General features: G+C 30.0%; 1 protein-coding gene across 2 annotated transcripts in view; it reads left to right on the plus strand.

Moving 5' to 3' along the window:
- LOC145296849 (uncharacterized) overlaps positions 1–12745 on the plus strand; it is a 156770-nt gene extending 144025 nt beyond the window's left edge. For both annotated transcript variants that reach the window (XM_080142980.1, XM_080142979.1), the window contains exons 7-8: positions 2514–2611; positions 4449–12745. In XM_080142980.1, coding sequence (XP_079999106.1) covers positions 2514–2611; positions 4449–4548 — 198 coding nt within the window. In that variant the 3' untranslated portion in view covers positions 4549–12745. The remainder of the gene's footprint in view (positions 1–2513; positions 2612–4448) is intronic.
- Positions 12746–13021: the final 276 nt, after the last annotated feature.

Raw genomic sequence — 13021 nt, forward strand, 5'->3', positions numbered from 1 at the left:
AAGGCTGACAACTTAGAATGGGGGTCAAGGGTAAGGGTCGCTGCCAAGCATTGTTCGTCCTGGAATGACTAATCACTCCTAATTTGATAATAAGTAAAAACCTCAGTACAAATAGGATAAAAGGGAGAAAGAGGTGCTGAGTGGACAATACGAAGAGTAAGCTCTAAGAGGAAGAAAGAAAGGGTGTTTGTAACCACTCTGAAGGAGAGGTGGGGAAAAAGGGGTTGTATTTTTAGAAAAAGGAATTCTAAAAAGAGTAGAGTCGTAGTCAGCAAGCTGAACGGCTGGGCTGGTCAAGCACTCCCGATTTGGGAGCCCTCAGGGCCTGATGTTATGATGTTAACTAGCCTGTGTTAATGGAAAATCTGTGACTTTACTCATCTGGTCTTACATCGTTTCACTGCTATAGTCAGTCACCTCAATTTAGACAGTAGCTGTTATGAAGTAATGAAATTAATAAATAGTTTGTTATTGTTATAAACCGGAGTTCTGTTTGTTTGTGGTGAAGACTCTTCATTTTGCAGCAAGCCGCAAGGACAAGTGGAGTGATTGATGTACCCGGAGACTACCTACACAGGGTAGGAGACGATTCAATCAAGAGGGAAAGCGCCCCACCATGAAAACACAGTGGATGAAGACGATCAACAGGCCAACTTGTGATGGGACAATGTACGATCGAAAGAACACCTCTCATATCGGGTGGAATCCAACGAGGTTAAGGACACCCGGTGTGGTTGGTGCAGTATCAGTCGCATTATAATTACACATTCAATAATCTTACATAACCTTGCTGAGGTCAGATAATATTAAATCAGATCAAATTTATTTGATCAAAAATAGCAAAGTTCAACATACCATTTTAATAAATAGGTAAAAATTATTTATCTCCACATATAGTCTAAATCATTGTCCAACAATATTATTAATAAAACTGATGGGTTTAAAAAATAGGAAACGGTCATGGTATAATTTACAAAGTAACCATTGAAATAGATGGCATAATTCAATTATTTTAAAGAAATAACCACATCTATATAATATATTTGCAACAACAGATGTCACATACAAATTTATTATGTCTAGACTATTAGCCACTATCTTATGTTACTTTAGAATGACATTTTAGACACATTTAGTTGTTATAATAAAATCCTACATTCCATCCTAAGAGCAACATCATCACATTCGCACCATCTTTAGAGGAAGTAATTTCTATTTTTCCCTTTATATCTAAAGTCCTCATACTGAACCCAGCAACCACTGGGAAAATATATACACATTATAACTATATTTTCCTGGCACCCTTTGTAACTGAATTATTATCATTTCATTTTCCACTCTAAAAATAATAATTTCTCCTTTCTAACCATCCGGCAATTCTCATTGGCTGAACTCTAAGTATTCTCAACTTATGAAATTTTATTCTTCTATATATAAACAAACAGTTATTAAGATTAAAAAAAAATGGCGTCACTAAGAAACATTCTTGGGCCTGATGATGTGCCTGCATCAAAAAACACGCCATCTGTTTTTATAACTATTGCAACAAAGACAAAAAATATTTAATGCCTACATAGAGATATTCGGTAAACTTACAATATATTTACATTTTCTTTCTTTCTTCTTTTTTTTTGTCATGTTACTTTGTTTACTGTGTGCGGGTGTTTCAGTCAGGATACGTTACCAAAGAAAAACACAACTTTCACTTTTAAATACGTTGCAAAAACATTTCTTAGATGTTAATAAACATTACAAACTACATGTTCTTTTTAGATAATTAAATATCTATCTAAGCAGTAATTTATATGTAAATAAACAACTTTATTAAATTAGGAGAATTTAGTGAAAAAAAAATCACTGATTATTAAAATAAAAAAATAGAAATCCCATTTCAAATTTTGATGTCACCATCGTTATGGGTTAGTTTATTGTTTCAAGGTGATTGATACTGCTGACAAGTTGACAACAAAGTCAGCATTTACCATCATTTTGAATTTAATACCGCGATAGTGATTCTTGACAGCATTAAAAGTACTCAGTGTGTAAATCATTTACTTTCTGATATTTTAAAAAAAGCATATCAGAGAATTGAATAAAATGAAAACTGTTAATAGGAAAAATTTATTTAATTTCATCTTTTCCATAATAAAAGATGTTGCCTACATATACAGAACATCTCTCTCTCGCTCTCTCTCTCTCTCTCTATATATATATATATATATATATATATATATTAAAAAATTTTATTTTTGTAATATATGCTTAAAGGTTGAAAAGCTTCTAAGGCATATATATGGAGAAGTATAATATGCAAGAATATTATTCCCATAATTTTTGTTATATAAAATGAGAGAGAAAGAGAGGTTGTGGGAGGCTGGAAATAATGCCTGTAGACATAATAGTAGTGCTTCACCATGTCCTCATCTATTCAGCTGAAAAAGGAAGATAATACACACACATAGGTTTTTGTTTTCATATCAAAATTATTTTCATTTTACTTTTTGTTTCTATAGGGTGATCAAAAGAAATTGCTCATGGTGCCGGCTCAAGTTGTCTCAAAACACGAACCAGAAAAAACAAGAATACGAGAACCTAAGAAAAGAAAAACAAAGTAAGGAATTTACTTATACAGATTAATTTTAATATACATATTTTTTTTTCGAAGGTTATAAGGAGGTATAAGAAGCAATGTTGTCATTCTTATGCTTCTTAAACCACTGGTAACCCTGGAAATACTTCTGTAGAAGCATATGTAGAATAATATACAAATTTGCACATTATAAATTTTGGATGTGTATATAATCTATACACACATATATATATATATATATATATATATATACTAGCAAAAGTACCCATCGTTGACTGGGTTCAAAAACGGCCTACAGAAAATGGACTCTGATTTATGAAAGTATGATAGGTTATGAAAAGGAAGGGTTGTAAATTTGGGTTGAATTTGGGGGTATCAAAACCAAAGCAAAATATGATGAAAGTAAAAATAAAATAGATAAACCCCATAATTTATTATACCATACCTGTTCACACTGAAACACTTATCACAATATTCTGTGGATCTATATTAAAAAACCTTGTTAAAATTTGTGACATATTTCCATTCTATGGAAGTCAGGCGCGAACGAACACCTCATAATTTTATTAAACCATATTTTTTCAAACTGAAACATAATTATCAAAGTATACTTACGCAGATAGATATGAAAAGTCTTTATTAAAGTTTGTGCCTATTTCCATTCTATGGAGGCCAGGCGCGAACGCAGACCCCACAATTTTATTATACCATCCTTACGTAAGATAAAACATACTTATCAAAGTATTCTTATGTACATCTATATCGAAAACACTTGTAAACGTTTTTTTTTTAATTTTAAAATTTTTTATTTCCATACTTTGTGGACCAGGCGTGAACGCAGACCCCACAATTTTAATGAACCACCGTTCTGCCAGATCAAACGTACCCATTCCTGTGTCTCGATACATCTTCTATCATTATATGTAATCAGTTTTTTAAAATAGTCAACCATATAGGAGCCTATCTGTGACCAGACATACAGACATTCAGCTTTATATTATATATATATATATTCAGGCTGCATTCTGGTGACCAAGATTTTATTTTTTCTAATAGGAAAATAAAACGTTGGTCACTGGAATATAGCTTAAAAATGTTTATTTATATATGCCCTGTTGTTATATGTTAAATATGATCAAACTTTTGCCTTGAAAAGGTTATACATCTCTATATATTTACTCACATACATAGGGGCATGAACAACAAAAAAGAATCCAGAAGTGTACTTTTTCTTTATCTCTCTTCTCTCTCCATTTCACTCTTTTCTCCCTCCCATAATCTTAGTTCAAAGACCAATTCTATTTTAGTTTTTGTTTTAGATCAATGACTGATGAAAAAAAAAAACAGCATTTTAAATATTACAGATATGGCTGGAAGATGCTGACAATGTAAAGACTGCCAGAGATGCTAAATTCAAAATATAGTGTTGTAATGAAATGGGACAAAAATAACAAAATCGGTGATGGAGGGAGGTAAAACAAGAAAAATAATTATGATTTTAGTTGTAGTTACCATCAGTAAAAATAAATATTTTTTTCAAGAAAAGTATGAGTTTTTTTGTTTTTGACAGCTGATTGGCTAATCGCATCAGCATCTTCCAGCTACTTCTGTAACCATGCAGGAAGATGTTAACACAATGTTGCCAGAACATGGGTCAGAATCTAAATAAGTACCAAAATATGTCCATATTTTTCCTGAGGCAATTCTAAAAAAAATATATCAACTTTAAAAAAATGTATCACCTGTGGATGTGTCTTCTGTAGTTTCAAACTTTTAGGTGGAAACATGTGCACGCAGTTACTCTTTATAATATATAGATTGATTTTTTATTTTCTTTTTTATTTTCTTTCATATCCAGTCGCAATGAGATGCTGAGAAAATGCAGTGTTTGTTCACATCATCCGCTGACAAGACAATGTGCTAAGAAATGTCTTTTGGCTGCCACTGAAGAGGATTAAACTATGGCTGTTATTTTTAACTTTATTCAATGTCTTCCTACTACCAGAATCAAACATTGTTCAATTTCTGTGAATACATCGCTGAATTGAATATGAGGGTGTACATGTAGTGTCTCTGTTGTCAATGGAGACATTTTGTTTTGTATGATAAATATTTTTATTAGTTTTAACTTATTCTTGTAAGAAAGAAAATCAAATAAATAAAAAAAAAGTAAACAAACAGAATAAGTTAATAAGTTTTATACTATTTGGAAAAAAAAAGAAAACGCCTTATATATATATATATATATATATATATATATATATATATATTTTAATATAAATATTTGTTCAATTTATACATCTACTTTTCTCCCACACTTAAATACTGCTGGTGTCTTACCATGTTTTAGCTTATTTAATAATATTTTACATGCAAGATGAGGCGATTTTATGTACATTCTTAAAAAGAACATCATTCACATTTTTTAACTTTTGTTACTATTATCATTAAGATTAAAGTGTACTAGCAAGTCTAGTGTTCCAGCATTGCCTGGGAAAATTAAGCAAACCAAGACTAGCAACCTATAGAACTAAATTGACCAAACAAATTTTTTTCATCCAAAATGCTAACCATTTATCTACAATATAAAAGAAAATATTCATGAATTAAACTGTGGGTTATAGTAAAAAAAATAATCATCAAATTAGAAAGCAATGAAAACTAATAGTTAATTAATGAGAGTTGCTTCCACAAAGCAATATGCAAATTAGTTAATCTTTGGACACTGGTCACATAAAAATGATTGAGAATATCGGAAAAATTGCTTTTTTTTTTAATCTCACTGCCAGTGCAACAAATGACTCAACTTTATAAATAGAACTAAGAATGAATGAGGTCTGTGTGATGTAATATTTATGCTTATAAACAATTGAATTGACAAAACCAGTTCCAATCTAATTAGAAGTTTCACGTTCACACATGCATGCATAAAAGTTTGATTTTATTATTCATGCTTTTATTTTTTTTTTAAGAAAGAAGCGATAGTTTCAGAATTTCTTACATTGTATCAGTTTACAATATGAGATAGAATAGAAAACTAATGAATACATAAGAGATTAATAAAAAATGATATATACATAATAGCAATAATTTTAACGAACATAAATTTGGACAAATTTAAGTGAAAAGCTGTTGTCTAATTGATATATATATATATATTCAGATATATCCTACATATGTACATATAATTCCTGTAACAGAGATCATTTTAGTAATATAGATTGAGAACGATCGAAGACACCAAAGGGAGATAATTTATTGTGGGTTGTCCTTCTTCATCTGAAACAATATTAATACTAACCTATAGTTTATCTGTAATTATTTTGTTACCTTCATTGCAATTTTTATATTCTTATAGCCTTAATTCTTTTGAGAGTTTAAAATTTGCTCTTATTTTACTCTGAAATATTTTTATATAATCTATTACATAATTTTAAGATATATTATTCTTTATCCAAAAGTTCAGATTTACTCATATTTTAGTTATAATTTAAACACTAGACAGTTCAAACATATGCACCATAGTGGAGCACTGAAGGGTGTCATCAGTGATGTCTTCACATGGACCACTACACAGTTTTGGGTTTTTCAACATTGTACACTTTTCACCATGCCAATCTGATCAGAGCGCATTAGTCTGATCCACCTTCTACTAGCACATTTTTATAATGCTTATAAAGAAATGAAGTTGGAGTTAGAATAATATATATTTGTACTTATGGAAGACCGTATTAATCTATGATCTCTTTTGAACAGTCTTTTTCTTGTTTTGAGTCAGCTATCAATTACAACTAAAACATTCTGAAAAGTAGCACAATCTATTAATATTAAACCAACAGTGATAATAATATGTACTTTCAATTTTAGTTAACAATTTAATAAACAAAAGATTCTGTAAAAATTTAATTTACAGTCTGTAAGCTGCAGAAGTACCTCAAAATTATAGATTATTGAGACCATTGGTTACTATAAAACTCTAATTTTTATAAATAAATCCGTTGGCTTTTTCTTGGCATTCCAATCCACAATTGAAAAAAGAGTTTTTATTTAGAATTCAACTAACTAAATAAAAAAAAACACAGAAAAATCTTTATAATATACATATTCATCATGAAATAGAAAATATTGAATTTTAAAAATCACATAAATTGATCATGAATTTTATAAAGCAAATCATTTTTAAATGATTTAAAGCAATGAATGTGAAATCGTTAGTATTACAAGACTAATCTTGCAAGTTTCAATTATTATGAACTTATCTGCCCTTGCTTTTTTTTTTTTCAATGTGGTAATGCGAGACAATCCCTTTTTACTTACTCATAAAATTTGATGTTTTAGTTAAAAATAAAACTACTTGATCAATTTTAGTGATTTTTGGAATATGACATCTTTGTTTTCTGGAGGGTATGTACATAAAGATTTTTCTTGCATTTTTGTTCTTTTAATCAGGTTGAATAATAAGAATCAAAAGTTTAAATAAGATTCTAATTTTATGTTATGTAAACGTTAACGCGGGTTCATGCATATCTCTTCACTGTTTTCAGTTGTTCTTGGCTCAAGCAGTATTGGTTCAGGACAAATGTGATCAAACCCTTGCATTACAGTAAACTTCCCACACAAGCACTCTTACAGGGACCATCCATTATTTATAAAGATTGTATGGAAACCTCTAAAACTTATTGTTGTGTTAACAAATATTATATTGAGTTTGAGTGAAAACAAATTTGTGATATTATGTGGTCACTCGCTCAACAACAATGATTTTCTTCTGCTTTGTCTCTTCTTCTAGGCATGTTGTTGTCTTGCATATTGGTGCACTGGTTTACAAGTATAAAAAATAATATAAAACAGGGAAACATAAAAACACACTCTGACACATTCTGCAAATATCAGTTACACTCTGGGTGTATGTGTCGGCCATTGACTCTCTGGATGCTAAGATCCACATTTACTTTTTATGGAGGTCTCTCTCTCTCTCTGTTGTTGGTTGATCAATTCATTTCCCCATCTGCTCTGAGCTACAACCTGCATTCTAATGTTTTTTTTTTAATGATTTTCAAGTTTTCTTTTCTTCAAAACTAAATGATTGCAAGCGATCTTTACACTTGGCAAGAGAAGGGACTGAATCACGATTAGTTTTACGAGAGTTATCTTCTCTTGTTGATTACTTCACATCAAAAGATATAGAAACTTAAAAATCTTCAATAAATGTAAATAACTTGTGAACACATCAAGAAATCAAAATCTTATTGGAATGCCAACAATCATCAGTATTTTTCAATGTGTGAGAAAGGTGACATAAAAAAATGTGTAATCTGATAGTTTGCTAAAACTTTCAATTTATGAATATGTATTTTTATAAGATTCTTTAATGGCTGAAATTCCCTAAATCTAATCTTTGCTTTACTAGAGAATAGGTTCAAATACAATAATTATGTGGAGTCAATTCCATTCTATATGCATCCAATCCATAAATGGATGAAATTATTTATCTCTCTTTCACAGCAGAATGATGTGATATAAAGGTCAGAAAGTGAGATTTGAAAAGGGCACTCTGGTCTGCAAAAGAATTTCTGGAGTTCTCTATTGGCATTTCCCAGTAGGTACGCCCCAGGGGATTAGCAATAAATGAAGTCCTTCTCAAAGGCAAACCTAGTGGGGTGGACTTCTTAGAATTGCACAGGACCAAAGACTACAGGGAACAAATCATCTCGTCAATAGACTCGACTCTATTAACTTTGCCGGTTTTATGACTGAAAATATAAGGGGCATTACTCTTTTTTTAAGATTTAATAATACAAAGTTTTCTCCCCTGAAACAAAGATTTCTTTCATGGTATTCTTACAAAATAAGAGAAAATTTTTTAATCAAATATTTTTTTAATACTTAAACTTATGTCTTGTAGATATATTTGCGTTATATAATTTAACGAGAAAATCATGAAATTTAAATTAAATCAAATTTTTATGTTCATATGAGTAAAAAAAATTTTTTTATGTATTTATTCAGGCACGCTTATAGTATGCTTATAAAATTTGGTAGTTGTTACATAGATTTATCAATTCTAGACAAAGCATGGAGCCACTTGGTGTAAGGAGCTAAGGAATAAATAAATAAATAATATTGCTTCTAATTCCAAAACCAGCTAACAATAAATGTTAAATGAATATATTCAGACCCAGAAAGCAGCAATTCTTCCCCCTTTGTCAGAAACATCACAGATAGAATGTGAAAATAAGGGAAGCAAAAGCTACGAGGCTGCCGAAAGTAAATCGAAGGTCCACTTTCTTTCTTTTTTTCCTTTTTTCTTCCAGGAGAGAAAACTTTGTCTTACTAAACTTTCTTCTGGTATTTATACAATTTTATATATCTTGGACAATTTATGAATTCACCGATGAGCTAGGTTCAAATCTCGTCCAAAATATTTCATTCATTATATGGCACACACTGTTTCTCATTAAATCACCAAAGTTAAGCAAAATTGAACCTGGTCAGTACCAAATGAATGACCATTTGCAAATAACATGTGCTGTATTTAGGAGGACAGAGGATCATAAAAGGTTAAACCCATCAACCCAAGGATGATAGTATTATATCAATTAAAAAGAATTATTAAAAACTTTTTAACGATTGTTTTTGTTTTTTTATAAACATTCAGTTTTAAACTAACAAATGTTAGCTTAGAAAATTTAAAGGTTAGGAATATTTGTTAGTTTTGCTTTTTAGTTCATTTATCTACATATATATTTTTTTTTTTTAGGTAGTTTTTTTTTTTTTTTTTTTTTTTTTTTCATTTTCACCCCAAACAAGGCACAGTGTCACTTTAATGTAGGGGACTACTATCTGGGACATAATTTGTAGGAGTACTGAGTAGGGAGCTGAGAAGCAAGATGTCTGCTTACATTTAATCAAAACTGCTAGGATGCCATGATATATAATACTGTTTTGTTTTTAGTTTTTAAATCCCACAAAACAGTTTTTCAAGGCAAACAAACTGATGATCCCTAAAAGAATATTAAGACTGGAGTAAATTCTTGGAAGCAAACTAATACAGTGGTTTCATTCAAGTGATGAATTAACTTCCAAGCAAAGGAGTTTTCCAACTTGGAATTAAAAGGTTTTTTTGTTGTTTTTTAATGTAGTTCTAAAGACTAAAAAACTTCCAATATAAAATAATTAAGTTATCAAGGAGAACATATTTAACAAAGCAAAACTTATCAAGATGAGAAAAGCTCAACACTATTAAGACGAGCAAACCATAATATTAAATGAAAGATGAGGAATAAAAGTTATAACTTTATTATATCATAAGAACAATAAGGAAAAGTTAAGGAGGAATTTTTGAATAAACCTCTTCAGTCCATGGCATTTCAAAGCTAAATGCTTCTCATTAGAAGAGGAGAAAGGCCAGAATTGTGCAAAATGCAAATATAAAAAACAAAAAAAAAAACTGGCTTAATGAAATGAAATATATTTACCATATCACCTTATTCCCTCATTCTCATTTCATTTCTAAATGTCATTAAGCCAGTTTTTTTCTATATTTGCATTTTGCATAATTCTGGTCTTTCTCCTCTTCTGATGAGAAGCATTTAGCTTTGAAATGCCATGGCCTAAAGAGGATTATTACAAAAATTTTCCCTTAACTTTTGGTTTTGATAATATAATAAAGTTATATATAATGTTTATTCCTCGTCTTTTATTTAATATATATTGTTGTTGATTTTGTGTAACTCCATATGTCATAGAAATGTGGAGATCCTTATAGATGGCTTATGCAAAAAGACAAATCTGTTTTCTCTTTTTGCAATTATCATATTTCATCCCATCTTATTGATGGGGTGACATTTTGAAAATAACCGTTAAGGTTGTAAAATTTTTTTTTTTTTTTAGTTCTCTTCAAAAATATGCTGATGTCAAACTTTGAACAGTTTTACTTACATCCCCATGTAAGCAAAGTTAGACACAAAGTTTGTTTTTATGTGAGGGAAGTCCAGGCTCTCAAAAAAGGAGCGTTCTGGATTGGGGGAAAAATAAAAATTGCTTAAATCTAGTAGGATTTCTCCTCTGACTGCAGAAAGGATAGATACTAACTACACTTCGATCCTAGCCTGAAGGCCAGAAAGTAGTGAAAATTATTGAAAACTCTGTTATATTTGTATTATTTGGATTATTTGAAGTACTGTTCTCATCATGCGCATTATTTACACAATGTTTCACAAGGATACTTGGCGCAATGGATAAAGTAATTGGTAAATTCAATTGTAAGTTACACTATTCTGAAGGTTGATGGTTTAATCCTCAGTGCAAGCAAAACCCAAAATATGCTTGTGAATAATTTAGAACTTCTATCCAGTTATGACTGGTGGACTGAGAGCATGTTACCTCTGTAGATTAAAGAAATGGTTCTATTTGAAATCATCCAGAGTTCAAAAGAAAGATTCACAAGTTTGACAAGATACACCTGAAGTGGTTGCATCAACTGAAACGTTGTGAAAATGACACTCAAGATGAGAACAATAATCCAAATAATACAAATTATCAATTCTCATCTCAAAAATTCCAAAACATAGTCTGTTACATTTTTGTTTTTTATTTCTGTATAAAGATACAAGGAAGACATTATTCATGTAAGCAACCAAACATGCTTTTCTTGCAAAAGAATTGTTCATCTTGAATTTCATTGAAAATAACAGAAATAAGAATTTTTTTTTCTTATATTATTAGTTTAGTCATAGAGGCAATTTCTTATTGGTTGAAAATAACTATTCAACCTCATTGTGGCAAATATTGTAACACTAAACATTTTAGTCCGTTAAGAACATACTAAGTTACAGTCTATTCACTTAAAATGAGTGCTTTCTGCCAAATTGGTGGTTAAATTTATGCTTATTTTTGCATGAAATATTAATCCCTAACTGTGCGTCGAATGAATACCAGTTTGCTGCACTTTATCATAGCAAATGTCCATACAAAATTTCAGTCAAATAGGCCCAGTAGTTCCCAATAATATATCTGGTATTGTGTTGATTAATCCTTATTAATCCCTAACTTTCCTAGAACTGCCCGCCTATAGTACACTTCCACTGGCCTGTTTCTCAGCCGATTGCAATATGTTAGCCCTCAAGTCCAATATAAACAAGTTTTTGTTGATCCATCCGTTTAAATAATCCAAATCCTACCCAATCTACACCACTAGTGATTACTACATTATCATTAACTCTTATCCTCAAGTGGCCTTCAGGCCTTGATAAGTGGTGACTTCCTTGTAAAAATAAAACAAATAAAACTGCATCGAACGGATACCATGATACTTAGTTTGCTGTACTATATCATAAAAAGAGTCCATACAAAATTTCAGTCAGATCGGCTCAGTAGTTTCTGAGAAAAATTGAAATGGGTAAAGAGAATATAATATAGATAATTTCATTATAATCTGCTTTTGAGTGATGAAACTGGCATCGTCAAAAATGTTCAGCAACAAATAAAGTACACAATTTTATTTATTAGTAAACATATTTTAACTTATTCAAATTCAGATTGGGATTAAATTTTCTATTGAAGTTTAACATAACATGATCCCCTGCTTGAAATTCTGAAAAAAATGTTTGTAAACGTGATTATTTCTGGTGACAAGTAGAGAGGATGAATTCACAATTAAACTTAAATAGAAAACTTAACCTCCTGCTAAAATTTGAACTTGGGGAAAAATTTTTTCACCTTTTAATAATCTGAAAATTTCATGCTTAATTAATAAATATTAGAAAATGTTTTTCAAAAGAATTGAATGACATTAGAAGATGGTGAGAAAGTGTTGTATAAATCCGACAATTTCTTTTATGACACCCCCTCCAATAAAAAAAACTTCAATCATGTAAAAAATAATAAAATAAAACAATGCCTAAAATTTACTGTTTTATTATTCTAATCTATTTTGTTTTTATTAACTAAACTATACTCTTTAATCTTGTCTTTCTTTTAAGTTAATAAGGTTTAAAGTTTTTTTTTAACAATTGTATTACCTAATTTAATGGAGTTAATAAAAAATAAAAATAATTATGATATTACCAATGTGATTTATTTGTACACTAACATATCCTGTAATTAAACTCATTTTATTTTTATTTTATATTTAATAAAAATATTTGAATTAAGTATTGTATTGCAAATTTAATTTTGTCTGTTTCAAATGCTCAAGACTGAAATGTGTAAATGAGATACTTAATTTTAAATAATGATTTTAGGAAGCTGTTTTAATAATTCCCTGTTTAACTGATTTCTTATTTTACTTCTCTACATAGCATGAGTTTTAAGTAAATTTTATGACTAAGCTTTAAAAAAAAAAAAAGGCAGAAAAGTGCAAATTTGGCAGTAAAACCTGCAAAGATAATGCTGAGAGAGGCTGGAGAGGTCGGCCATGATTAACAGGTA

The sequence above is a fragment of the Euprymna scolopes genome, chromosome 17 (genome assembly GCF_053919585.1).
Source record: "Euprymna scolopes isolate OS-2025 chromosome 17, ASM5391958v1, whole genome shotgun sequence".
Lineage (NCBI taxonomy): Eukaryota > Metazoa > Mollusca > Cephalopoda > Sepiida > Sepiolidae > Euprymna > Euprymna scolopes.